Raw genomic sequence first — 26,275 nt, 5'->3', positions numbered from 1 at the left:
TACTCATACCAAACTAATATAGACCTGGTAAAATAACGTAGACTTGTAGTTTGTGTGGTGTCCCCCCCACCCTGTTACACCTAGTTTAGAGCCACCTGTATGAAAATGGTCATTAAGCTAATACTTTAATGTCTCTCTTCTTTTAAAACAACTTATCCTCACTTTTGTGCATTGTAATAGAGAATCTGGCTCCTGTCATGAGATTTTTGAGCAAGGTTGTAGGCTTTTTGTTTTTCTTTCTGATATGAAATAACCTCAACAAACTAGTCTGAAGTCTAGATACAGGGTAGGCAGCGAGCAGCATTTCATCGTGTCCTATGAGACACGGTGTGAGAAGACATTTGTATCTCTTCTTGCAGGCAACAGGGACATTTACACTGCTAGGAGAACATAGGGGGAATTTGGAGTTTTTGTCCCCCAGGAAATTCCTGAGTTAAATACCCTGTCTGTCTTTCCTTTGCTTCCCCAAGCTCTTGGATACACAGAGCTGTCTGCATCCCTCACCCTCAGGCAGGATGTGAGGAAGCTCCTCCAAAATCAGAGACCCCAGAGCAGCACAGCCCCTCTGCTTCTGGACAAACCACCAAGTCCTACAAGAGCCAGAGCCTGTAGAATTTGCCACTGCACCCTGGGAACCTCGGACGCCTTCTAGCTCTGGCTAGGGCAGAGGCAAGCAGGTTTTGGGGGCTGACTGGCTCCATGGCACAGCAGGCAGGCGGGCAAGAAGCCAGGCATCCTTGTCTGTGACATTGACCTGGTTTCCAGTGAAAGAGTCAATGAAATCCACACATCCTGCAGAAAGCCCCAAGTTGGTTCAATTGGCCTTTTTGTAGTGAAAACCATTTCTTCAGAAAGCCTTCCTCTATTGCAAAATCATTTCTTTCTTCTGCTGTAGAGCTCTTTGAGAAGCAGCCAAGACTGAACTGCTCTGAAAGGCTGAGAGATTTCCTGGCGCTGGCCAAACTTTGGGTCCTCTGAAAATCAAGCATGGAGGGGAAAAGTACTGACACCATGATCCACTTGTAAAAATGCTAGCCTGAAGCCATCTCCCTTTAAGCTGACTGATAGATCAAATGTGTGGTGAAAAATTTGTCAGGGAGAATAATACAGCTTTGATTACCCCAGTTGTGTGCCTGAAGACAAATGTTGTAAGGAAATACACTTGGGTGCAGACAAATAGATTGAGTTTAAAAAGAAAACTTCTTGGAAGCCATAAGCTAAGGAGAGGGTGGCATCAGGAGGTCTTCATTGGTCCAACACAGTTAAAGGACTGGTCTTTTCTGACCATAAAGGCAGCTGATGTGGTTGGGTTTTGTTTGCTCCCTCTGGTATCTCATGCCATATGGGAAGATACCTTAAGATTACTCCTTCTTCATGGGAAAACCCACTTTGGAATAAGGATTAAGACTGTTTCAGGATGGCCACAGTATTATAAGTGACTCTGCTTCAGCCAAATGACATCCTGAGTTGAAAGATCCTCATTAAAAAACAAACCCAAGTAACAGGCATATTCCTAGTCTTCCTCAAGGGCTTGGGTGGAGGAATAAAAGAACTATCATATATCATTTCATGGGAAAATGCCTGTCTGAAAGTGCTGTCAACTTTGAGGCAGAAATGCCTAAAAGATAAGACACAGTTTTTCTCCCTAGAAATCTAAAAGAAAATGTGCTCAAGGTGAACCTAATCCTAAACTTCTAGGAATTATTCTATTCCCTGACATCTGCTCCACAACAGCAAAATAGCACTTCCTAAAGTGGGAGCCCTGCTGAGGTGGTGTCAGTCATCTCAACCTGCAGCAGCTAGATTAAACCAGCAATGAAGAAGGAGCAGTGTGAAGCACCCGAAGTGGAGTGAGCACTTTCTGAGATGCAGTGGTGGAGTATAAGGAAAAATAATGCAGGGAGCCTCTAAGCAGCATTTTTGAGGCCTTGGAGTAGAAGTGGTAGCAAACTAAAGACTGGTAGCAGGAAGAAAAGCATTACCTTCTGAGAAAGATTCAAGCACTCTAAGATCAGGAGTTGCATTTGGTCCTGAAAACACCTTGGAGCCAGGTGGGTGCTGATCTCTTCTCCCTAGTAACAAGGAACAGGAGGAGAGGGAATGGCCTCAAGTTGCACCAGGAGTGCACCCTGGATATTAGAGGGAAACTCTTGACTGAAAGGGTTCTCAAAGACCACCCAGGGAGGTGTTGGTTGAATCTCCATCCCTGTAGGTGTTTCTAAGAGGCTGGGATGTGGTGTTGAGGGACATGATTTAGCACCAGTCTTGGCAGAGTTAAATACTATTGGACTTGATGATGTCAAAGCTCTCCAGCCAAAACAATTCTATCATTCTATAAATCAAAGACTTTGCTCTGCTACAGCCCAGCAGCCTTTCCATGCCCTGCCCTTGCTGAGAGCCTGAACTGCACCTTCGTCCTTGCCACAAGTCAAAGGGGAGAGGAAAGTTGCTCTGTAAGCTTCCAAGTCAAGAAGGCCTGAGGGAAGGACCTAACCTGAGCCTCCAGAGGAATTAATGAGTCTGAAGACAGCAGCCCCATTGCTCTGCCTGCAGCCCTGCAGCCTCCCTTTGGATTTAGCACTGTGAAAACAGTGTCCTGTGAGTGTCTGCCTTACCTTTTTGCTGCCCAGGTAGACAAATGAGGCTACTGAACCTGTTGATTTACATTCAGATCTGAGCTGCAGGAGCAAACAGGCTCTTCCTCAGCTGTAACAAGCTGGACACACAGACACAGCTAAAACCAAGCCGCAGGAGTTAGATGCTTTTTCTGCGCAAAAGCGACTTTGCTGAGGTCATACTGTTAGCTCCCCTCTGCTGTGGTGGTTTGGGGGGGGGTTTGCAAACTGTTCTTTGTGTTGCTTTGATGGAATTGATCACGTTCTGTGGGCTGTGGTGACACGCCATTGCACATGAACACGAGAGCCACAAAGCATTTGTGTCACGCTTTGAGCAGAGCATACTGAAGGCAAACTGCACCGATCTCAAACCAATCTCCAAGTAGATATCATCTGGAATTCTGCAGACGGTGTAGTGGCCCTACACCCAACCTCTAGCTACTGTCCTAACCTCTAGTCCATCCAAATCACTATTAATAAACTAAACGTTAATAATGGTTAAACCGGATTGCCAATGCCATCATTGCTGATACCTCTTAAATTTCAGGGAGGACTCGGAGATTACCATGCACAATAAGCAGTGCTGCTTGTTGCAAACATGACAGGGAGATGCTAAGGGCATGGAAAGGCAAAGCAGAGCCTAGCAGCTCAGCTGCTGAGAAACCAAGCCGCTGTGTCCTTGGGTTAATGCTTCCAGAAAGTCAGAAGTGAGGGGGGTTTCCTCTTACCTGGACACCCCTTAACTACACTCACACCACCTAAATACAGAATCCCCTGTTGTCCACTCAGGGGGTATTCATATGAAATATCATCTAATGGATTTCCTTACTGGATCAAGCTTTAGCCCAAGGCCTTTTTAATCCTAGAATATCAAGCTTAATTTTCCCTTGTTCTGTCAACAGCCACTTTGGAGCCCTGTTTCCCTGGAGTTGCAGGGTCTTCCATTAAGAAAAAAGAAATATTAAGCAGTAGCCAGAAGTTAAAGAGGTGTTAACAAAAGATGCAGCTTCAGTATCCCCATCTCTCCCTTCCTTCTCTTCCCAGCATTTATCAGGAAGAGCAGCCCATCCTCTAAGCTACAGGCAGGACGATGAACCAGGGTTGGCATTTCAGGCAGCACAAGCCCACCTGTGCCTTGAAGTTTCCTTCCACATTTCTTGCTGCTTTACTGTATGCTTTGAGCAGATTTGTGCATATTTTAGTTAAGGGCACAGAGGGCCACTTCCAGGGCAGAAAGAAAACTCTGTGGTTCTGAAATGTTTGCCTTGTTTTTTTCACCAGAAATGTTGTTCTCAGTCCAGTTCTTCCTCCAAAATTAACATGCTGGGTTTATACTCGAGCTTATCAATTGAAAATACATTTGAAGGAAGACAAAGTGGCCTATGCCACAGCGTGATTTGTTTTCAAAGCCACTGAGCTACCCAGCTGCCATGGTAGCAATGCCTTTGAAGGGTAGTTTGGTGGTTTATCCATCCCCCACCTGAAGCCAGACCTCCTGATGTTGCATAGCAGCAGGCTGATGGCTTTGTCTGCAGGGAGGCTTTTAGCTCTGGCTACTTTGCTGAAGGGCAGGTTTTCCTCAGAGGGCTGGGACTGATGAGTTTGATGTGAGGCAGCTGTACTGGGCCTAGTTTGCCCCCTGCCCAGTTCCCATGGTTGTTACAGGGTGGGTTCAGCCGCTTGTATTGCTGTTGCCATCCTGTTAATAACCCAGAGCACTGAAATGCCTGGGTGCTGTTGGGAGTCAACACTGTATGTCAGGCTGCTCAGCAGCTGCTGGGTGAACAGCCAGGGCATCCCAGAACAGCAACAGGACAGCCAGGATGGGACCCATACTGGCTCTCCTGACCTGCCCCATGCCACGCTTTCCAGCAGAGCCTTAGAAACAATGTTCCCAGTGTTTTCACAATTGAGACCCCGTTCTGGCCGGGCTTGGTGGACAGTTGTCCTCTCCCTTACAGACCGAGCCAGGTGCTGGTCCACTTGCACTCATGGCCAACCTGGGAATTAGCAGGGCAGAGAGACACTCACAAAAACCTTTATTCTTTTTTGACTGACCTTAAAAAACAGGAGATCATTGAAAAATCAAGGTTAAAGCACCCTGGAACTGTCACCCTTCTGCCACCTTACCAGAACAGAGACACCATCATCATTGTCAGGGTCTCCTTTATCACAGAACCACACAGAATCACAGAACATCAGAGAACAAGTCATTGGACACTGGAATGGGCTGCCCAGGGAGGTGGTGGAGTCGCCGTCCCTGGAGCTGTTCAAGGCAGGATTGGACGTGGCACTTGGTGCCATGGTCTAGCCTTGAGCTCTGTGGTAAAGGGTTGGACTTGATGATCTATGAGGTCTCTTCCAACCTTGGTGATACTGTGATACTGTAACATTAGAGACTGAAAGGGAACTCAAAAGATCATCCTGTCCAACCTTGCTGCCAGAGCAGCTCACCTAGAGCAGGTCACACAGACCCTCATCCCCACGGGTTTTAAATGCCTCCAGAGAAGGAGTCTCTCAGCATTGCCTGGTATCAGCTGACTGGCATTGGTGTGGCCGTGGGCAGGTTAGGAGCGCTCAGCCACACCCCTCACCTCTTGTCTCCGTCTCCCAAGGTGGGCTCGGTGGTGGCCGTTGGCTGGATCCGCTCCAAGAAGGCTGTCGACTGGCGGCTTTTCCGCAACATCTTCCTGGCGTGGTTTGTGACTGTGCCGGTGGCTGGGCTGTTCAGCGCCGGCGTCATGGCCCTCCTCATGTACGGGATCCTGCCTTACGTCTGAAGAGCCTCCTCCTCCTCCACTGGCAAAAGGGCAAACGGCCAAGCTGCCACCCAGGCAGGCGGGGAGAAGCGCTCCTGAGAAACAAGCGGGCGGAGAGGCTCCATCTTCCATATCTAACTCCTTATCTACTGTACATAACAATGTGTCATATTGGTGACATGGTGATGTGGTGCCATTTCTTATCTATTAAAGAAATATATATATGCATATAAGTAGGTAACGATACCTAAGTTATATTATCAGTGGGGTGAGAATAATGGCCTAGGATTTACTCTTCAGTAAGATCTGTACATAGTGTATCATTTTTGGTGGTGATTTTTTAAAACCTTTTTGAGAAGAGTATGGATTAGGGGGGGAAAAAAAACCCAACCCCACAACGTTTCTTGTCTGTTTGCTAGGAGAAGAAGTGAGGTACAGGACTGTAACACGTGGGTTGGTTGGGCGGTTGGTCTTTTTTGTTGTTGTTTTCTTTCTTTTGGTTGTTTTGTTTTTGGTTTTTTTTTTAAGGCTATTAAGATACTGGAACAAAATAAATGTGCAGAAGTGCTTTTCATAAAATAACTTTGTTCAGATCATCTTGAACCTTCGTGTGTGTCACAGCTGTGTAAGTACTGACAAACGGTAACTTCCGAGCGGTGCATTTCCCTTCTCTGTTTTGGATAAGGAAGTACCAAAGAAGCAGGGGAAAGAGCTTGCCCATAAGTTATGTTGTTGTCTACAGGTGTGGCCGCGTGTTGTGTTTCTCCCACCTCTACTTCACTGGTCTTTTCACCAAGCTCCCACCCCCAAGGCTGGGGTAGTTCATGTCTTAATGTAACTCCAACCCAAACCACAAAGCGCACACTAAGTTAGTTCCTGTTGCTCACCAGGGAACGCCACAGCTCTCCACAGTAGCCCTTACTACACTGACTTCATTTTGTGGCTTGAAGTATCTCACCGCTCACCTTCTAGCTTTCCCCTTCCAGCCTTGGCTCCAGGGTGCCTCGCTGTCAATTCCAGTGGGAGCGTGGACCATCAGCCTCCTCTTTTTCTGTCCGTCCAGCCACAGCCACACAGTCTCAGGTACAGGAGCGGGACCGCGGGGTGCACGGCACCACCGCCATACAGAAACCAAGGGCAGCAGCAGGTGGGAAACGGGTTCAGCCCTGGTGGTGTGGCTGAAGGTGTGGGTGCCCGTGGGAGCGCTGATCCACGAGGAGGCTGGTGAAAGGAGCACAGTGAGGATGTGAGCAGATGCTGAGTTCCCCCACTCCGTGAGCCCCATCCCATGCCACAGCCCACCAGCCCATGCTACCAACCTGGCCCTGCATAGTAAACAGCGTTTGGGATGGGATGTTTTCATGGCAGCTCAGGGGGGAAGCGGTCAGCTACATCCCCTGCACAGCTTTGGAAAGCACATTTGGGTGAAGATTACTGCCTCATGGGTGGGGAGGCAAAGGGCAAGGGGTGCCTAGAGGAGGTTGGGAAGCTCCTACTGTTTAAATGCTGCTAAAATGTTGATAAACCATTCTTGGTACTCCATTGTGACTTTTCCATTGGTCATTCATACTAAATTTATAATAAAAAGATAAACAGCCCCCACCACTCTTTGCCTCTCGGGTTTTTCCAGCGTTACACAGCCGTGCCAGCCGTGGCAGGAAGGCTCCACGGGCACCTCTGACTTACTCCTTGGCATCCACTGCCTTTTGTTCTTTGTCTGCTGGGCTTGGCGGGGATGAAGCTGCGCTCTGTGAGGGGTGGACAAAACCTCCCTTTTCTTCCTGCCCTCTGGACAGCCCCAATGCTCAGCCCTCACTCTGCCTGGGGCTTGACTCAGGCATTTCCCCAGCAAGGGGATGCTCTGGATGCATTCAGCAGGCACTCACTGGCTCCAGCCATCCCCAACACAGCTTTCTAGGGGTCTGTAAGTATCCCCATTGCTGTGGCACCATGGTGCTTGGTTTCCAACCCCTCTGAAACCCTAGAACCATGCCATAAATAGTGCTGACAAACAAGTTAGGACCACGAGCGGCGGCTGAGTGACCAGTCCCACCAGTAACAGCACTAAGACAGCTTGAGACCTGTAGAAAGTGGTGGAAGAATTCACCCTGTCTCAGCACTTGCATGAATAAATGCCTGCCCAGTATCCCAGCAGCTTGCCACCTTGTTTGACCTACAAAGCCAAACCAGTCTTCTCCTAACTCCATCCAGCTGCATCCCTCCCAAAGGCTGGCAGCATGCAGAAGGCTGTGCCAGATCAAGGGGTGTGTGATACCCTCCAGCACACACAGCTGGGCAGCTGTCAACACACACTTGTATTAATAAAGCTGCTCCAAGGGAAAGGGCTGCAAGGAAGCATCTCCACCTCAAACACAATAACCTTCAATCTAGGGAGAGATGGAAAACCTGAAGTGACTTTCCCCACACCACAGAGGTATCCTTTTGCCATCCTGCAGAGGAGGCACAGCTGGTGAAACGCTCTGCAAATATAGGCATGGTTAAAATGTCCTTTGCTCAGGCTGCAATCAAACTAGAATCATAGAGTTGTCTGGGTTGGAAAAGACCTTCATGATCACAGAGGCAAACCATTATCTCACTCTACAAGTCTGGCACTAGGTGCTAAACCATAGCCCTCACCACCACAGCTCTGCCTCTTTGAAACACTTCCAGGGACAGGGATTCAACCACCTCCCTGAGAAGCCTGCTCCAGTCTTTGAGAACCCCTTCAATCAAAGAGTTTCTTCTAATACCCGATCTAAAGCTCTCCTGGGGCTACCTGAGGGCATTTCCTCTCCTCCTATCACTTGTTCCTAGGGAGAAGAGACCAACACCCACCTGGCCTCAACCTTATTTCAGGGAGTTGTAGAGAGTGAGAAGGTTGTCCCTCAGCCTCCTTTTCTCCAGACTTAACCCCAGTTCCCCCAGCTGCTGGGGATAAAACAGTGGGCGGGGAAAATTTGCCACCCTTGGAAGAAAAGGCTCAGTAAGGCCAAGAGAAATGTATTACTAAACTTACTGAAAGCATGACAAACAAAACATCCAGGCAATACCCGGGATTAGAACTGCAAAACGCAGGGCATCCTTGGTGTAATGTTTTTGTGTGCCCTGCTTGCTCTGAGCAAACACTAGAGTGTGAGATTCCTTTTAGCAATTAAACAGGTACATTCACGATGCAAAACTAATTAAGTGGAGCAGCTTCGGACAGGGTTTGTCGCTTTAGCCTGCAGTGTGCTGATGCAAGTCTGCCATCAAGCGGTACAGCCGAAAAGCAGACCCTCTGGCTCAAGCCTGTTCAATAGAGGGGACCTGGTGTCCCCTGCAATGCCACCTTTTTATCTCTAAATACCAAGTGAGGAATATCCATGTGTCACTGTAACAGTAGGTGGGGGAAAACTCCTGAGAACATGAGTAAAAGGGCAGTTGTCTGCTAATGCGACAAGCTGTGAGACTCATTCCAAGTTGAGACAACACACCTGTGTAAAAACCTGACTTAAAGTCTGCCAAAGGCCCAAAGCATCCAGACAGACATCTGACATTACAAAAGAAGAATGTGTCAAGGAAAAAGAGCATTATGAATAATAACTGATTGCTTGGAAGGTGTCAGGAATTCGCAGTTAGCAACACAGAGATATTTGAAACGAGGCCATAATAGCTCCTTTCCTGAAAGGAAAGCAAACTAAACAAACCTTCCCAGAATAGCTTCTTGTCCCTGTCAGAAGCTTTAGGAAACATCTACCACTTCTTTGTGAACACTTATACTCAACACTTACCCAGGGACAGCTGAGCTAGGCTAACACAGAATGGCTTAGGTTGGAGATCATCTACTCCAGCCTCCCCACCATAGGCAGGTGTGATGGTTTGGGTGTTCCCCCCCCCCCCCCCCCCCCCCGCTTTAGAAATCACCCAGACTAGACTCAGCCGGCTCTGGAAATATGAATGAAGCTTATATTTACAGCTAGCACAATATACAAGCAGATATTTACAGTACATACAGTTATATGCAGAAATATACAAGGTAAAAGGTAATACAGAAACACAACAGCCCTCCCAGAAACCTGAGTCCCCAGGAGGGGCTCTCAACCACCCCTTCACCTTCCCTCTGCCCCTCTCAACCTGTCCCAAGGAAGAAGGCCAGAGGTTAAGAAGCAAAGTGGCTTAGCCCAAAATGGAGGGTGAGGTTAGAGAGATGCAGCTGAGCCAGCAGCCCGAGCAAGAGTGATGATGCTGAAAGTATTATCTAATGTTTTTATTTCTTGTTCCTATACTTCTCAGCAAGCCTGTGAGTGAAGTAGACATCAGCATTGTTTCCTTTTCACAGCCTGTAATCTAGTGCTTCTCACCAAAACATTCTAGCCTGCTTCAAACTAGCACAGCAGGGATGCCTTTCAGCTAGATTCAGCTGTTCAAGGCTTCAACCAAGCTAGTCTTGAACACCTCCAGGGAGGAGGCATCCACAACCTCTCTGGGCAGCCTATTCCAGAGTCCTATCACCTTTGTACTGAAGAACTTCTTCCTAGGATCCAGTCTAACCCTGCTCTCCCTCAGCTTCAAACCATTCCCCCTTATCCTATCACTAGACACCCTTATGAAAAGTCTCTGGTGTCCAGAGCCAACCTCCCCTGGCAAAACCCAACCAACAGAAGTCACAGGAGCATAAAAGGGGCCCTCATTTACTGCTTAGGGAGTATCTGCAACAGCAGCATGCTGAAATACCCAGGTGTTGTATTCTCTTTATTATCAATATCGACATGGAGCTGGCAACGGAACAGACAGCAGAGCTATGTCAAATAGAGGAATGCTGCATCCAGTAGCTAAATGGATAGAGAGAGAAGGAGACTTTGCAGAGACTGCTAAGTGCCTGCATTTGCATGCTATGTACTTTGTGATGCAGGAAAATGGAAGGCAAAGCAACCCAAGAGCTTTTCCATTCTAGTATCGTAACACAAACAGTAAAGCACTGCACACCAGCAGACTTTCTGAATTGTATAGCAAGGGAGCACCAGGGACAAGAAGAAGCTCATCGGAAGACAATGGCACAGAATGGAAGGCAATTTAGTAGCAGCTGTGTAACGAATCACCTGGAAAAGCAGGGGGAGGAGGGAGGAACAGAGCACTCACTGAAAACAGACTCCTATCAAAGTGTTTATTATCAAACTCCAAGTTACTCATTCCTCACGTCAAATGCTGTCAGAAAAGCAAAGCTGTCGGTGAAGGGGCACTTCAAGGCAAGGTTGGACGTGGCACTTGGTGCCATGGTCTAGCCTTGAGCTCTGTGGTAAAGGGTTGGACTTGATGATCTGTGAGGTCTCTTCCAACCTTGGTGATACTGTGATACTGTGATACTGTGAAGGTGTGGGTAAGCCACAGGCCTGGAAAGCGACATGCGATAAGCACGCACAGGCTGTGCTTTAAAGCGTCCCAACACCGCAGCTTCCCAGCCTCTTCCCGGCGGCCTCTCCCCGACCGCCCTGCGCAGTCCTCCCCATGCTGGAGGAGCTGGAATGCTGGGTCACGGAAAGCACAAACTGTCCTCTGTGTCATAAATAACAGGCATAAACTGGTGTTCATGCAAGTTAAGGCTTTCATAGAGTTGCAGGAATCAAACAATGTACAGGCCTGGGTGCGAGGAGATACTCTGATCTACCCCAATGCACAGCCTTTGCCTTCAGTTTTCTCTTTTTATACCCTATTCTATTACATATTTACTAAGTTCTAAGAAAAGGTTGGGTTTTCTTTATCAGTTCTTAGGAATGTGTGATGTCTCACCCACACAGGCCTCCTTTTATCCGGTGGTCCCTCTGGTAATCTTTGATTACTGTGTCCAGTTCTGGGCACCTCAATTCAAGAGAGATGTTGAGGTGCTGGAACATGTCCAGAGAAGGGCAACAAAGCTGGTGAGGGGCCTGGAACACAGAGCCTATGAGGAGAGGCTGAGGGAGCTGGGGGTGTTTAGCCTGGAGAAGAGGAGGCTCAGGGGGGACCTCATTGCTGTCTACAACTACCTGAAGGGGCATCGTAGCCAGGTGGGGGGTGGCCTCTTCTCCCAGGCAACCAGCAATAGAACAAGGGGACACAGTCTCAAGTTGTGCCAGGGTAGGTATAGGCTGGATATTAGGAAGAAGTTCTTCCAGAGAGAGTGATTTCCCACTGGAATGGGCTGCCCAGGGAGGTGGTGGAGGCACCGTCCCTGGGGGTCTTCAAGAAAAGCCTGGATGAGGCACTTAGTGCCATGGTCTAGTTGATTGGATAGGGCTGGGTGCTAGGTTGGACTGGATGATCTTGGAGGTCTCTTCCATCCTGGTTGATTCTATGATTCTATGAAGTAAGGGGTCTTGCTTAAGTGTCTTCCTCATGAACTTCAAAGTCCTGCTTCTTCTATTTGCTCATACAGGAAAGGTGGCACCAGGAGGAATGCATTTCCATTTGGATATGCAAAAGACTATCTCTTCCACATGCCTCCTTCCTTTGCCAATCTAATTTCTCTTATCTTTAAGCTTATTGAGATGGTGGTGCAAGCAGGAATGCAGTTTCATTCAACCCCCCCCCCTTCCTCCTTGTCTGTGACCCCTTGCCACGAATTGATCAGATCAAACATATGATTCTATATATATTTCTCACATCTGCTTGCTGTCCCTTCTTTCTTTCCTCTCTGAAAAGCAAATCTTTAATGAGCTTGTCAGTTGCCACAGGTGTGGATAACGTGATGCTGTCCTGCACAGCCACACTTGCTTTCTGTGGAGGTCAGCCCAAAGCTTGCTGCAGACACACCTGTTATCAATTGAGGGTCATCAAGGCTGAAAGCAGCACGCCTGTACTGATGGTCCAGCTGCATTTGCTTTAGGCCCTTTGCTGCGCTGATGGTCTAGCCATTATTTGCTCCAAGCCCATTGCGAAGCCCCCAAAAGCGAATGAAAATACCCTAGTTCTCAGAAAGCTACTAAACAAGAAGCTTTCAAACATCCATTCGCATATTAGCCTTCCCCGGGGAAAGCGGGCCCAGAGCTGAGCCCAACAGCCTCCGAGTAGCGGCTCAAAGGTTCTGCGGATCAGAGCTAGCAGCGTCCCCAGTGCCGCCGGCTGCTCCCAGCGCTTGTCGGCTCCGACACACCTGCCCCAGCAGAGCGACAGCTGCCCCCGCAGCACTCCGCCCTGGCGGGGACCGCACCCACAGCCGCAGCGCCACCTTCAGCCTCACAAACAGCGGCAGAACACCAGCCACGGGGCTCCGATCGCCGCCCGGGACCTCTGCTCGGCGCCAGACGACGAGGCTGGGCTCGGGGCCGGCGAATCCCGACAGCCTTCCGCACCGAGGAGCCCTCCGGCCTCGCCCGCCCGGACGCAGGAGGGAGCCCAGGTACGGGACTGCACCGGCGCCTCTCGGGCTCGCGTCGTGCTCCGCACGCCCTCAGGGGAAGGCGCCGGGCCGGGGCTGAGGCCATGGCCCCACCCTGCTCGCTGGCGGCCAAACCCTGAGCCGTCACCGGCAGCCTGCCGCCAGCCGGCAGGGGAGAAGGGCGCGCCCAGGGGGGGCAGCGGAGCGCCGCGGTCGCGAATGTGAGCCCTCTTGGCTCTCATGTGAGCCCTCTTGGCTCTCATGCGTCTCTGGGGACGGCCGGGCCGCGGAGTCGGGAGTCGTGTGGGGTGGGACTGCGGCCCTGGAGCGGGCTAGGCGCCGCCCGCGAGTACCAGTGGGGTCCAGCCGGGCCGAGACCGCACCCTGCGCGTTGCGGCTTAAAACCCGAGGCCGGGCAGGCTGTTCCGGGAGGTCAGGCCCGGGGCCCACGGTAGCCCCTCGGCAGCTAGGTAGGAGGGCTTTGGGAGGTGGTCCTCGCAGCGTGTTCGAGCGGCGGGCGTGGGCAGGTCTGGCCCCGCCGTGTGCCGGCCTGTCAGCAGTGCTGCCCTCAGACCCTGCCTGGGCTCCCGGCGCGGCCGAGGCCTCTGTCTCCCTGTAGGGAGAGATGTGAGGCCGTCGGAGCTCCCTTCAGCGCCGCATGGGCCGAAGAGGTCCCAGAGCTGCAAACCCTGCGGCCTCCTGGGCACGGGCAGATCTTCCTGGCCCTTTTTTGGTGCTTTGGGCAACAGCTACGCAGTGCCATGCAACAGTGGTGGGAGGGACGAGACCCCAGGAACGTCCCGTTTCTGCCCTAGAGAAAGCCAGGGTCTGGCTGGAAACTCCCCTGCCCTGTGAACAGCAGCAGCCGCACTGCCCCCCCTGCCCAGCCGGCCTGGCTGCGCCGTGTCACCGATGGCGCTGCGAGCGCTGGTGTGGGTCCCTGGGGCAGCCTCTGCTCTCACCACAGCACCTCTCGGGGCGGAAAATTAAGGTTTTCGTTAAGTGCAGGGCTTTGAGCAAAGCCCAGAGCTGCCCTACCGCGGCAATATCCGAGGCTGCCGGCTCTGACCCTTGCGTATCTCCCCTGAGAGTGATGCTGGCCAGAGCTGAACCTCAGTGGAAATCAGTTTTCCCCAGCTCACTGGTTTGGACTCTTTCTAGGTCTGACAGAGCTAGTACCAAGACAGAGAGTCTTTAGAGAGTCTTGTCCTGTTGGCAGCCACTCCAGAAGAGCACTGAGGAGAGGAGACCAACTGGGAGAAGGGAGTCTCATTGCAGGAGGGCTCACCAGCTGACCTGGTAGACCCTCAGTCCTGCTCCATCCCCTTCTTCCCCAGGGGATGCATTGCCGTGCACAAATACTTGTTTTCTGTGCATCTGATGATGTTTCATGTGTCTTACAGAGACAAAGACATGAGAGGAAAACTGTTACAGTGCCTGACCACCCTCATGGCGAAGAATTTCTCCCTAATGTCTGATCTCAGTTGAGCTTCCAATTTGAAGCCATTACCCCTCCTCCTGTCACTCCATGCCTTTGTAAAGAAGGCTCCAGCTGTCCTGGTCCTGTAGCCCCCTTCAAATACTGAAAGGCTGCTCTAAGGTCTCCCTGGAGCCTTCACTTCTCCAGGCTGAACAACCCCAACTCTCTCTATACAGACATACAGTCAAATGAGGTGAAGTCCTCCGGCTCTTGGAAACCTCTCTGTGGTATTTCCATCATAGCTCCCCTGGACTGCTCTGAAAAGATAATCCAGCACAGTTTGCATGACTGCAGCCACAGTTGTGATGGCTTTTTAACAGAGCACTAAACTGTGACAAATGAACCCCTGCTGTATTTCATCAGGTAGAAAGATTACCCATTTCTTCACTCAGTTGTGGCAGACTTTTTAGTGGCCACCCTGACACCATTTCTCATTTATTTTGGTCAAAGCCCACTGGCTGATACTTTGAGGGTTTATAGCTTTACCTAATAGCAAATCTTGGAATTCAAGCTTGTCTTTTGGAGCAAGGACTGTATCTTTCAGTGGGGCTCCCATGCAGAAGATACTGATTTTCCTATCAGTGCATTAAAACTCTATTTTTTTTCCCACTCTCAATTCTAGGTATTCCTTCTGGAAGATCTGACAGAGCCAGCTGCTCAGGATGTAACTGCTGTTGGATGCCGGTGTTCTTTCTGCAGAGCTCCTGCTGACAGATGGCCAGGTAGGAGGAGCACAGGGGGGTGCATGCCCAGCAGGTTCAGCAACTGAGCAGGTGTTTTCTAGTGAGATAGTCAGGAAACATTCACACCAGCAGAAACATTTGCTTTTTACTGGGACTGAGGCCAGTAATTTGTTACTGAGCAGAGTTCAGACTCATTACCTACACAGGTGACAAAGATGATCAGAGGACTGGATCACCTCACCTGTGGGAATAGGCTGTGAGAGCTGGGGCTGTTCAGCCTGGGGAAGAGAAGGCTCTGGTGAGGCCTTAGAGCAGCCTTCCAGTACCTGAAGGGGGCCTTACAGAGAAGCTGGGAAGGGACTTTTTTCAAGGGCTTGTAGTGGTAGGACAAGGGGCAATGGATTTGATCTGGAAGAGGGGAGATTTAGGATGGAGATGAGGAAGAAATTCTTTACAGTGAGGGTGGAGAGACACTGGAACAGGCTGCCCAGGGAGACTGGTTGCCCTCTTCCTGGAGGTGTTCAAGGCCAGGTTGGATGAGGCCTTGAGCAACCTGGCCTAGTGGAAGGTGTCCTTGTCCATGGCAGGGGGGTTGGAACGAGATGCTCTTTAAGGTCCCTTACAACCCAAACTGTTCTATGAATCTATGAATTTTCACAGCTTCTGAAAGAAGCTCCTGATAATCAGTTCCCAGAGAATTGTCCGATCTCAGACAAGTCTCAGTTCCCAACTACTTCCATTCCATACCTCCTCCCACTAAAAAATCCCACTGTTTTTTGATTTACCCAGATATAAGCCTTTAAAAACAGACAGGTGCTAAACAGAAAGCAAATATTAATATGTGCTGCCTTTATGAACAGCCTTTCTAGCAGTGGATTCTTGATGCACAGCAGGTAACTGATTACCTTATGCTGACATGTATCACATGTCTAAGAAGTCATTTGAAAATGCATTTCTTAAATGACATCTTTACAGTCTGTTCTCTTCAGCCACAAAGGTGGTCTATGCCTACACATCTTAAACACACCTGACTTGGAGTACGCCTCTGCATTACTGTTGTACTTTTTCCAGGGAACTCTGTGCTCCAAAGAGCACAGCACAGAGGTTGAAAACTTTTATATGCAAGTTGAAGTAGCATAAACTTGCTGGTCTCAGAATGTTGTCCCACTTACCTTTGAGGTTCCCTTAAATGACCTGTTTTAATATGCCCTTCTTCCTTCAGCTTCTGTGAAAGGAGAGCTAAAGTCAGGCCTTTCTCCTTCAGCAGAGGCAAGAGACAACTAATCAAAGTTATATGATACATTTATCTAAAGTTCTAGCCTTTGGGTTACTGTTCTTTTAAAGCTGATTTCAGACTCCATGTTTTCCTAAGCCTGTACTTTTTGGCTTGCTGCATGGTGAAACCTGTCAAATAATGCCACCTGTGACAGTTGCTTTGTGGATTACAGATTTAGTGACCAGCAACTAAGACATTTAGTCCATCTGCAAGAGCCTTATGATAAGCCCTGAGGTGACAGTAGCTGTGGTTTTCCTGGTGACATGGATTAGATCTGAATTGTTAACTAGAGAGTTTTCTTTAAGCTGTGACTCTTAGGAAAGGCTCTTTCTTCCCCATCTGTGTGCTGCTGAGATGGAGGTGGAAGGGGAAGAAGGTGCTCTAACTGTTGAGCAATGTAAGTTCAACTGAAAAGGGAAGCATTGCTCACATAATTGACCACAAGATTATCAGCCTATGGTCACAAGTAATTGAACTTCCAGCCCAGGATGCTGGGTGCACATTGGTACAATGCAGTTTACTGAGCAAACCAAAAGCAAGCAAGCAGAAATTAGCAATAATGTTTCACTCCTTCCTTTTTTCCCCTTCAGTGATGTTAGCACAGATCCTATCAGTGCAGATATTCAATAGGAATATTGAATTCCAGCCTCCAAGCTAGAGATAGCAGCTATTTGGAAGCAGGTAACAGCATTAAGCAAATTATACACTGTTATCTCAGAAATTAATCTCTGAGTTCAGTTGGCTAAAGTTGGAGCAAAGATGAGGTTAGATAATCTCTTTGAGTAACACATGAGTGCTGCAGCATGTTCACAAGCCAGGCAGGGCAAGGGAGCCAGAAGGCAATCTGCAGGCTACTTAATGTGGCTGCCCTGCACTGGCATCTTCAGAGGAGCACAAGTGAGTCTCAGCTTAGCTTGCAGCTGTATCACAGAACTGGAAGCAATCTGCTTGAGAGCTGCACTCCAGTCTTCCCATCTTGCAGGCAACCATTCCCTAGCATCTGCTTTGGAAACAATCAAGCTTCATCCTAAGAACCATTTCCAGTTCTTGCCATTGCTGATGCTACTGCTTCAGAATCTTACACAAATGTGGGTGTCAGTTTTTTCCTAACATCTGGAGTAAAGTTACTAACAGTTTTTTACCTAATTGCCCTTCAGCAAACATCCTTTCATTCAGTTTCCTCTTATGACTCCATTGTAGCTTTACAAACAATCCAACTCCCATAAGAGTTTCATGAAACCTCTTCTGTACCACAGTCCTGAGGTTTTTTAACTGTCTATAAAAAAAGGAAATATTAAAAGCATTCAGTGCAATGCTCTGACTTGGTGCATGTCTATAGTGAAAATGCATGGTCCAAAACATCCTAGAATTGTATTTTCTGAGAGGCACATCTTTTTCCTGGCTCCAGTTTACCCTGTGTTCAGCTAAAACTTTAGTCAATCTGCTTTGTCACTTTCAACACTTCTTTAACTCTATGGTCTTCCACATCAGACTATGGAATTTACTCCTCCCCTTTTCTAACTGCAGGCCCTAACTCCAAGGCATTCTTCTCTAATCCTTCCTACTGCTTGTGTAATTACATGCCTGATTCTCATGCTACTCTCACTACTGCAAATAAAACAAAGATAGGTGTACAGACACCTATTGTGGAGAACTCTCTAATAAACCTTCTCCCAGTCTGACAGCTTCATTTCCCTTGTTTCAGTCAAGTTATTACATTTTTCTTCCCATGCTGTATAAATACTTAACTGATAGACAGGTAGATCTGCCACATTTCTTCTGTCTGGGAAGTAAGTTCTCAAAAATACATAGCTCCAAGGATATCATGTGATATTTTAGCTACTTTTCACACAGAATAGTAGAGGTTGGAAGGGACCTCCAAAGATCAAGTTCAACCCCCTTGCTAGAGCAGGATCACCTAGAGCAGGTCACACAGGAACACATCCAGATGGGTTTTGCTTGTGTCCAGAGAAGAAGACTCCACAACCTCTCTGGGCAGCCTGCTCCAGTTTTGTCACCATCACAGTGGAAAAGTTGTTCCTTATGTTTCTGTGGAACCTGCTCTGCCCCAGCTTGCACCCATTGCCCTTTGTCCTATCAGTTGACATCTCTGAGCAGGGCCTGGATCCATACTCCTGATACTGCTCTTCACATCTTTATGAACATGAATGAGGTCACCCTGCAGGCTCCTCTTCTCCAGGCTAAAGAGCCCCAGCTCCCTCAGCCTTTTCTCAGCAGGGAGATGTTCCACTCCCTTCAGCATCTTTGTGGCTCTGCACTGGACTCTCCCTGAGGTCCTTCTTGACCTGACAGGCCCAGAACTGGACACAATATTCCAGATGTGATCTCATCAGGGGGAGGAGGACCTACTAACCACACCCCTTCTAGTCTACCCCAGGACACCATCTGCCTTCTTGGCCACATGGCACATTGCTGGCTCATGGTCATTCTTCCTGTTCACCAGGACCCCCACGTCCCTCTCCTCTGTGCTGCTCTCCAACAGTTCAGTCCCCAAACTATACTGGACTATGAGGTTATTCTTGCTTAGATGTTGTCACTAACTTTTGTCTTATGGAAATAACAGACAGAGCACACTTGTGGGAAGTCTGAAGTAAGCAGTTTTAGGAGGGCACAGCAGCTTCCTGCTAACTTCAAGCAGCCTGGACTTAAGGCAAGCAAATTCAACCATCTCACTGTTCAAAAGGCAAAATAGGAAATGCAAGCAAAAGATGCAAACATGGTAAACTTCCTGGAAAAGGCCAATACAGGAAAAGGCTTAAAGCTATTTTTATTTTACTTCTTAAAGGAGAAAACTCACATATGAATGTACCAAATCCTCGCTATGATTTGCACAAAGCTCACAAAGCTGAGCTTGCTGAAGACAAGCAAAAACCAAGCAAGCCATGAGGCACATGAGTAATTGAAATTCCTTTATACACTCTGCACCCAGCGCAAGGTAATGCTACTGCAGAGCTTGGTTCCCTCTTTGCACTTACCACAAACAAGGAGGATTGCTCCTCTGGAGAGCAGAAATTACATTTTGGAGCTCAAGCAGGAACATCTTTAGCATGTGAAGAGTCCAGAAATATTTAAAACAACATTCCTGAGTAGTTAGTATTTGGAGAAAACAGTGATGGAACTGAGGAAGAACAGTACTGCAAAAGACTTCTCTCAGAAGCAGGCTAAGTTTGCCATTTGGCTCACACACATCCAAGCTGTGCATTGCTGAGAAGAGCTGGAGATCTTTTGACAGACTGTACAGAACACAGCTTACAGACACAAACCAAGTAAAAGCTCAAATCAGTTACACAACCAGTAGCTCTTCAGGCCACCCAGAACTCAGTAGTCAGTCCAGTCCCAGGTGAAGTTATTTAATAGCTGATTTTGTTCTAAACTGTCACAAACAGGCTTGTAGGAGTTGTACCTATTGCCACTGGTTTTCATTGCTGAATGTCCCTCTTTGTGATCCTTCAAAGTCATTCAGTAGTTCATTCTCATTTTCACGTGGGCTTTTGGTTAGTTTCTGCAAGACCTTTGTCAATTACAGCTCTAAGCGACTATGAGAAAGAGAGAAGTGCAGGATCCCGTACTTACAGCTAGGTCGAGGACCACAGTGGGAGCCAGGGAAGTGCCAAGCACAGGTCGGGGAAGGCAGAGGCCCCTTCCTAGATGAAGGACCTCTGTTTCAAGAAATAAGATCCTCCATAAATTAAGATGCTGTGTTTAAAGAAAAAAAACCACAGCAAACAAACCAAGCAACCAACCCACCCCCAAAAACTCATACCAGAGACTTCACTTTTTTTTTCTTTTGTGAAGACCTTTCAAACTGAGTTTTGTAGTGCCAACCTTCCATATAACACAGCACTTTCCAGCCATGTGCATATTGCTACTAGCAGAGATCATAGATTCACAGAATGGCTTGGGTTGCAACAGACCTTAATGAGCATCTCGTTCCAGCCCCCCTGCCACAGGCAGGGACACCTTCCACTAGGCCAGGTTGCTCAAGGCCTCATCCACACTGGCCTTGAACACTTCCAGGGAGAGGGCATCCACAACCTCCCTGGGCAGCCTGTTCCAGTGTCTCACCACCCTCACCAGAAAGAATTTCTTTCTAATATCCAGTCTGAATCTACCCTCCTTGAGCTTCAATCCATTCCATCTCATCCTGTCACTGCAAGTCCTTGTAAAAAATCCCTTCCTGGCTTTCTGTAGGTACTGGAAGGTGACTCTAAGGTCTCCCCAGAGCATTCTTTTCTCCAGACTGAACAGCTCCAACTCTTGTAGCCTGGCCCCATAGGGCAGAATACAAGGAGGATACTCCTAAAAGAAACAAATGCAAGGTTTAATATATTTTTTGCCTGTGGCAGCACATCAGCTAGATGGGAAGGTAACAGAAATTACACATCTGTGAACTACAAGGCTAGGATGGCTTTGCACAGTTTTGCTGCTAATAAAATTGCTGAAGCAGGAATAGATGACCACAGAAAAGCACCTCAATACATGGCAGCATTAACTGTTCCAGTTTTCAGTAGAGTGCTCCAACACTTTCTACTATAATAATGGCAGAGACTTGTGCCTCTGTGCACAGAATCATGGCATTGCTTCAGTTGGAAAAGACCTCTAAGGTCACCAGGTCCAACCATCAACCTAGTACTACCATGGCCATTTAACCATGTCCCTGTTACAAATTATGCAAAATGAATAACCTGTGTTAATTTTGATGTCCAGGCAGAGATTGTTAATAACCACAAACATGGTTTATTAACATTAAATCTTGCCAGAAAACTTATTTACAAGGTTTGAAATGCACATTTTGGATAATTACACACACAGGGAACAGGCAAAACTAGAACACTTTAAGCAGTAACTAGCAAATGCAAACATTGTACTGGAAGAGAAGGCTCTGCTTGTGGCAGAAGGCAATCAGTGAATTAGAATCATTATAGAATCAACCAGGTTAGAAGAGAATTCCAAGATCATCCAGTCCAACCTAGCACCCAGCCCTAGCCACTCAACTAGACCATGGCACTAAGTGCCTCATCCAGGCTTTGCTTGAACACCTCCAGGGACGGTGACTCCACCACCTCCCTGGGCAGCCCATTCCAATGCCAATCACTCTCTCTGCCAACAACTTCCTCCTAACATCCAGCCTAGACCTCCCCCAGCACAACTTGAGACTGTGTCCCCTTGTTCTGTTGCTGGTTGTCTGGCAGAAGAGACCAACCCTCACCTGGCTACAGCCTTCCTTCAGGTAGACAGCAATGAGGTCACCCCTGAGCCTCCTCTTCTCCAGGCTAAACAACCCCAGCTCCCTCAGCCTCTCCTCATAGGGTTTGTGTTCCAGGCGCCTCACCAGCTTTGTTGCCCTTCTCTGGACACCTTCCAGTACCTCAGCATCTCTCTTGAATTGAGGGGCCCAGAACTGGACACAGCACTCAAGGTGTGGCCTGACCAGTGCTGAGTGCAGGGGAAGAATAACCTCCCTCGTCCTACTGGCCACACTGTTCCTGATGCAGGCCAGGATGCCATTGGCTCTCTTGGCCACCTTGGCACACTGCTGGCTCATCTTCAGCTACTATCTACTAGTACCCTCATGTCCCTTTCTTCCTGGCTGCTCTCCAGCCACTCTGTCCCCAGCAGTCTTTGCACAATGCCGTGCTGGCTGCGCAGGCCGATTGCATGCAGGCATTTAGAGCCTGTTCCTGGTGAACTCGAGGGGAGGTTCCAGGCAGTTCAGGATGCAGGCTGTGCTACCTGCTTGTTCCTTTTTATCAATACAGTCCGAGGCTAGTGGGCCTTTGGACATAGATTAGCCAATCAGAATGGCACTTTTCCAAGTTTGACCATATTAGATGAAGCCAGGGCTTTTGTTTTCTTTTCCTGTGGTTGATTCCCCCAGGACAGAAGGAGAAGGAGCAAGGGAACATGTCTGGGCAAGCCAGAGTCCTTAGACTCAGTGGTTCCAGGTTCTTTATCCTCTTTCCCATGGTTTCTTCTCCCCATAGCAGAAGTGGGGAGAGCAGAAAAACATGTCTGGGCAAGCCAAGACATGTATAAGCCTATTTAGGCCTACCATGACAATCCCAAAGTCCCATAGCCACACCGTTCTTGAACACCTTCAGGATGGTGACAACTTCACCTACACCACTCTTGCAGGAAATAAATTTTTCTTACTCTCCAATATAAACCTCCTCTGCATAAATTCAGATCATTTCCTCTTGCTCTGTCACCTGATGCTAGGCAGAAGAGACCAACCCCCACCTCATTCCAACCTCTTTTCAGGGCACTGTAGAAAGTAATGAGGTTTCCCCTCAGCCTTTTCTCTAGGTTAAACAATTCCAGTTCCCTCAGCTACTTCATGCCAGACCTGTTCTTTAGACCCTTCACCAGCTTTGTTGCTCTTCTCTGGACTTGCTCCAGCACCCTCAGTCTTCTCATAGTGAGGGGCTCTAAACTGAACCCAGTATTCAAGGTGTGGTCTCACCAGTGCTGAGTACCAGGGGACAATCACTTCCCTTGTCCTGCTGGTCACACTACTGCTGATCCAGGCCAGGACGCCACTGGCCTTGTTGGCCACCAGAGCACCTGCTGGCTCACATTCTGCTGTCAACCAACACCTCCAAGTCCTTTTCCACCAAGCAATTTTCCAGCAGCCCTGCCCCAAGCCTGTGGCATTGCATGGGGTGGTTTTGCCCCAAGTGCAGGACTTGGCACTTTGTTAAACTTCCCTAGAGTAAGCTCTATTTCTCTTCCTCAAGAAAAAATGTTTTCCAGAGTTCAGCAAGGAAGCAGTGCTGATTCAGAAAGACCCTGAAGCCACCCACATGCACTGAGCTGCCATCATGTGCTAGCTGCTGAAACACAGCCACCCCTAGGAAACAAGCTGTGGCACAGCTCTTCAGGAAACTGAGACATATGGAAACGCCAGGGTGCCCTGGGAGGTGGAATGAAAAGTGGTTGTAATTTAAAGAGTCACTGTGTTTTCATTTTACAAAAGAGTAAGTCAAGTGTTACTTCTCTATTTGAGAAAGAAGCTATCATCTATGTATCCCTTATGAGAAGCCACAAAGGAGAAAGGCAGAAGCCCATGCTTTGTTTCTCAAGTTCAGGGTCTGTTCTATTTTAGTCCATGCAGCTATGCACTTGGCAAAGACCTGCTCCTAAACCATCATGCAGAAATCTAGGCAAAGGCTTTACAATCTCATCAAGAGCAAAATCATCCTTGCTCAGGCACTGGCAGGGGAACATGGAGAAGCAGCATGCAGCTCCCTTGTCTAAAGTCACTGGGGCTGCTGGTGACTTCTGTCATGAAGCACTTGAAGCACATTAATCTTTGAGACAGTGCTCTCATGAAACAGTCCTGATGGGCTTTGTCCTAATGGGAACAAAATGCAGGATGCAGGTTTGCTTTCACCACTGTGAAAGTCTTGCTGGGAGTGCACCTTGCATTCCAGGTTCATGTAAGGTAACATAAGGACAGGGCAGGACTAGAAGGGACAGGACCACTGTCCTCTCTCCTTCATCAACCAGTTATTCCCCATTAACTGTTAACACAGGAGGTTACACCTAACCATAAGGAAAAACTTCTTTCCTGTGAGGGTGCTGGAGCACTGGAACAGGCTGCCCAGAGAGGTTGTGGAGTCTCTTTGGAGATTTTCAGAACCCACCTGGATGTGTTCCTGCAAGCTGGTCTAGCTGATCCTGCTTTAGCAGGGGCATTGGAATAGATGACCTCCAGAGGTCCCATCCAGCCCCTACCATTCTGTGGCATTTAGCAGCATCTGAGGAGTGACAGATGGGACTGAACAAAAAACATGGGGCAAAAATGTCAAGATAGAAAATGTCATAGCTCAGCACTACTCAGGAGATAAAAAATAATGTTCACTGAATGCAAACATGGAAATAAAAACCTCCAAAGAAATAATTAACAGTGCTGAAAAGTGGAGGGAGTGAAAGATTTCAGCACTTCAGGGTTTTATGTGAAACTCCAAAAATACTTTTATTCCTGTCAGCTCCCAAGAGAGCTGACCATCACAACTGCACTACACTTCTTCATGACTTTGGGCTACAGTGAAGGCCATCACAAGCTGAAAACTCCCTTTGAATCTTCACAGTAACTTTGCTGAGAGGGGTTTCTAGATTACAGAATGACAGAGACGATCCCAGTTGGAAAAGACTCCCAGGATCACTAAGTCCAACTGTTATCCTTACTCTACAAAGTTCAGCCTTAGCCATACCCCCAAGCACCACATCCAAATGACTTTTAAACACATCCAAGGTTGGTGACTCAACTACTTCCCTGAGCAGCTCATTCCAGTGCCTGACCACTCCTGCTGGGAAAAAGTGCTTCTTAATGTCCAGCCTAAACCTACCCAGTCGCAGCTTGAGGCCATTCCCTCTTGCTCTGTCACTATGGATTCTATCACTGGATTCTTAAAGGAGAATAAACAGACAAGACCAATCAAAGCAGGACTAAGAGTGGTGGGATATGCTCCTCCCGCTACAATTCAAACTTGGCCCTGGGGACTTAGTCTGAAAACAGTGCAGTAGGGTACGCAGGAGACGTTCTTCCTTTAGGGATTCCTGCAGTGGGCTCAGATAAGCTTGGTCAGAAACCTACTTTTAAATGCTACTCAGCAAAACAAGTAAAGACAAACATTTATAGTAATACAAAAGTAGAGCTGATTCTGAGTTAAATGGTTTCTGAGTTCTCCCAGGAGAGCTCTGAAGCACTTAGGAAGGTAAAAGCAGCCTGCACTACCACTGTCCTGGAAGCAAATGTCTTCTATCTGCAAAGAACTACTGTTTTTTCCTGTACTGTTTCTATCATCCAGAGATCTGGAAGGGAACAAATAAAGGTGGCAATCAGGAGGCTTTCAGAAAAGATGGGAGAAGCATCAAAACAGAAATGTTAAGATTGGTAGCACAGGTTAAGTGGAGGATTTTCAAATGCACTGCATGATTGTTGTGTTTGTGTTTTGTTGTTTTCAGTAACAAAGGTAGAACGGAGCATTAATGGCACAACAGTTATTCTTGAGGATGTGAATTATTTTTACAGGGTCTTTAACTTACTTTTTAGAGTTCCTTATTGTCACTACAACACATAGTTTAGTCTCCTGGGAAACTGCACATGTCCCTTTTAATTTCAAGCCTTAACTATACTTTAAAATCTACCTTTCTCTGGTAAAGCCCAGCTACCAAGGCCAGCAGGTCTCAACAGTGACAAAACCCATGGCTACACAGGGTCAGAATTGTCCAACAGTCCCATCTCCACTGAGGTATATGCAGAGGAAGGAACAGACTCTCCCCAAACCACGCTAGGCTAGAGCCTTAGAATTCTAAATAACAGACTGAAGGAAAGCTGTCAAGTACAGCAATCTCTGTGTAACTGCTGAAGATGCTGGGATAAGAGTTTGTTAAGCAAGAGCCAACTCCATTGCTAACAGAGCTCAGCCAAGTACTTTCTTATCTTTCTAAACACAGATGGAATGAAGAAACTAGGAATTGAAATGAAAAAATAATAGATTTATTCAAACACTTCCATGCCTTTGGCTTTCTTATCTGCTAAGCATCACAAACAGGCAACAGACTCAAAACTGTTATTTTTTTTTTCCTCTCTGCAGCAGGAAGATTGACAGAGAGACTGAAGTAAATTTAAAGGCATAGAAATGTTTGTTCTCTTGGTAAAACTGCGTCACCACACTTTCCCTAATCTTGTTAGGATGAGGACATGACCACAGCATGCCAGAGTGTAATTTCCACTCTAAACAAGAAGCAAAGGACAGTTAGCTGGGTGCCCATCTGTGCGGAAAAGGTTCAGCAGCAGTGAGTCCCAGCTCAGGGGAAATCCAGTCCTTGGCTGATGTCAGCTCTCACTAAGCTGCTGACAAGATACAGGAGTACAGAAAGTTATAGCAAAGGAAATGCTGGAGACCTGACACCAGCCAGGTAGCACTAAAACATGCCAGTCTCTCCCTGTGACCTGCCATCTTGTGTGCACAAGATATCCTCAACCTTGCTAGTAACAGCTACTGACAGGGGGGAAGCTTTCATGAATTTTGGACTAACTTTTAGGAAGAACATGAACTAAAGAATGATTTAAAAGGATAAGCAGGTAAACTGGTGAAGA

At 47.9% G+C, this 26,275-nt stretch overlaps 1 protein-coding gene and 1 long non-coding RNA gene across 4 annotated transcripts in view; both read left to right on the top strand.

Annotated features, from left to right (window-relative positions):
- Window positions 1-6,979, top strand: part of SLC20A2 (solute carrier family 20 member 2) — a 51,953-nt gene extending 44,974 nt beyond the window's left edge. Inside the window, exon 11 of the mRNA XM_064148503.1 lies at window positions 5,231-6,979. Coding sequence (XP_064004573.1) covers window positions 5,231-5,395 — 165 coding nt within the window. The 3' untranslated portion in view covers window positions 5,396-6,979. The remainder of the gene's footprint in view (window positions 1-5,230) is intronic.
- A 5,282-nt stretch (window positions 6,980-12,261) lies between these two features.
- LOC135178046 (uncharacterized) overlaps window positions 12,262-26,275 on the top strand; it is a 29,979-nt gene continuing 15,965 nt past the window's right edge. For all 3 annotated transcript variants that reach the window (XR_010303326.1, XR_010303324.1, XR_010303325.1), the window contains exons 1-2: window positions 12,262-12,728; window positions 14,810-14,909. This is a non-coding gene — a long non-coding RNA (uncharacterized LOC135178046). The remainder of the gene's footprint in view (window positions 12,729-14,809; window positions 14,910-26,275) is intronic.

This window comes from Pogoniulus pusillus, chromosome 9, assembly GCF_015220805.1.
Source record: "Pogoniulus pusillus isolate bPogPus1 chromosome 9, bPogPus1.pri, whole genome shotgun sequence".
NCBI lineage: Eukaryota > Metazoa > Chordata > Aves > Piciformes > Lybiidae > Pogoniulus > Pogoniulus pusillus.
Note: the sequence above shows the minus strand (reverse complement) of the source record. Positions and strands in the feature narration are given on the sequence as shown.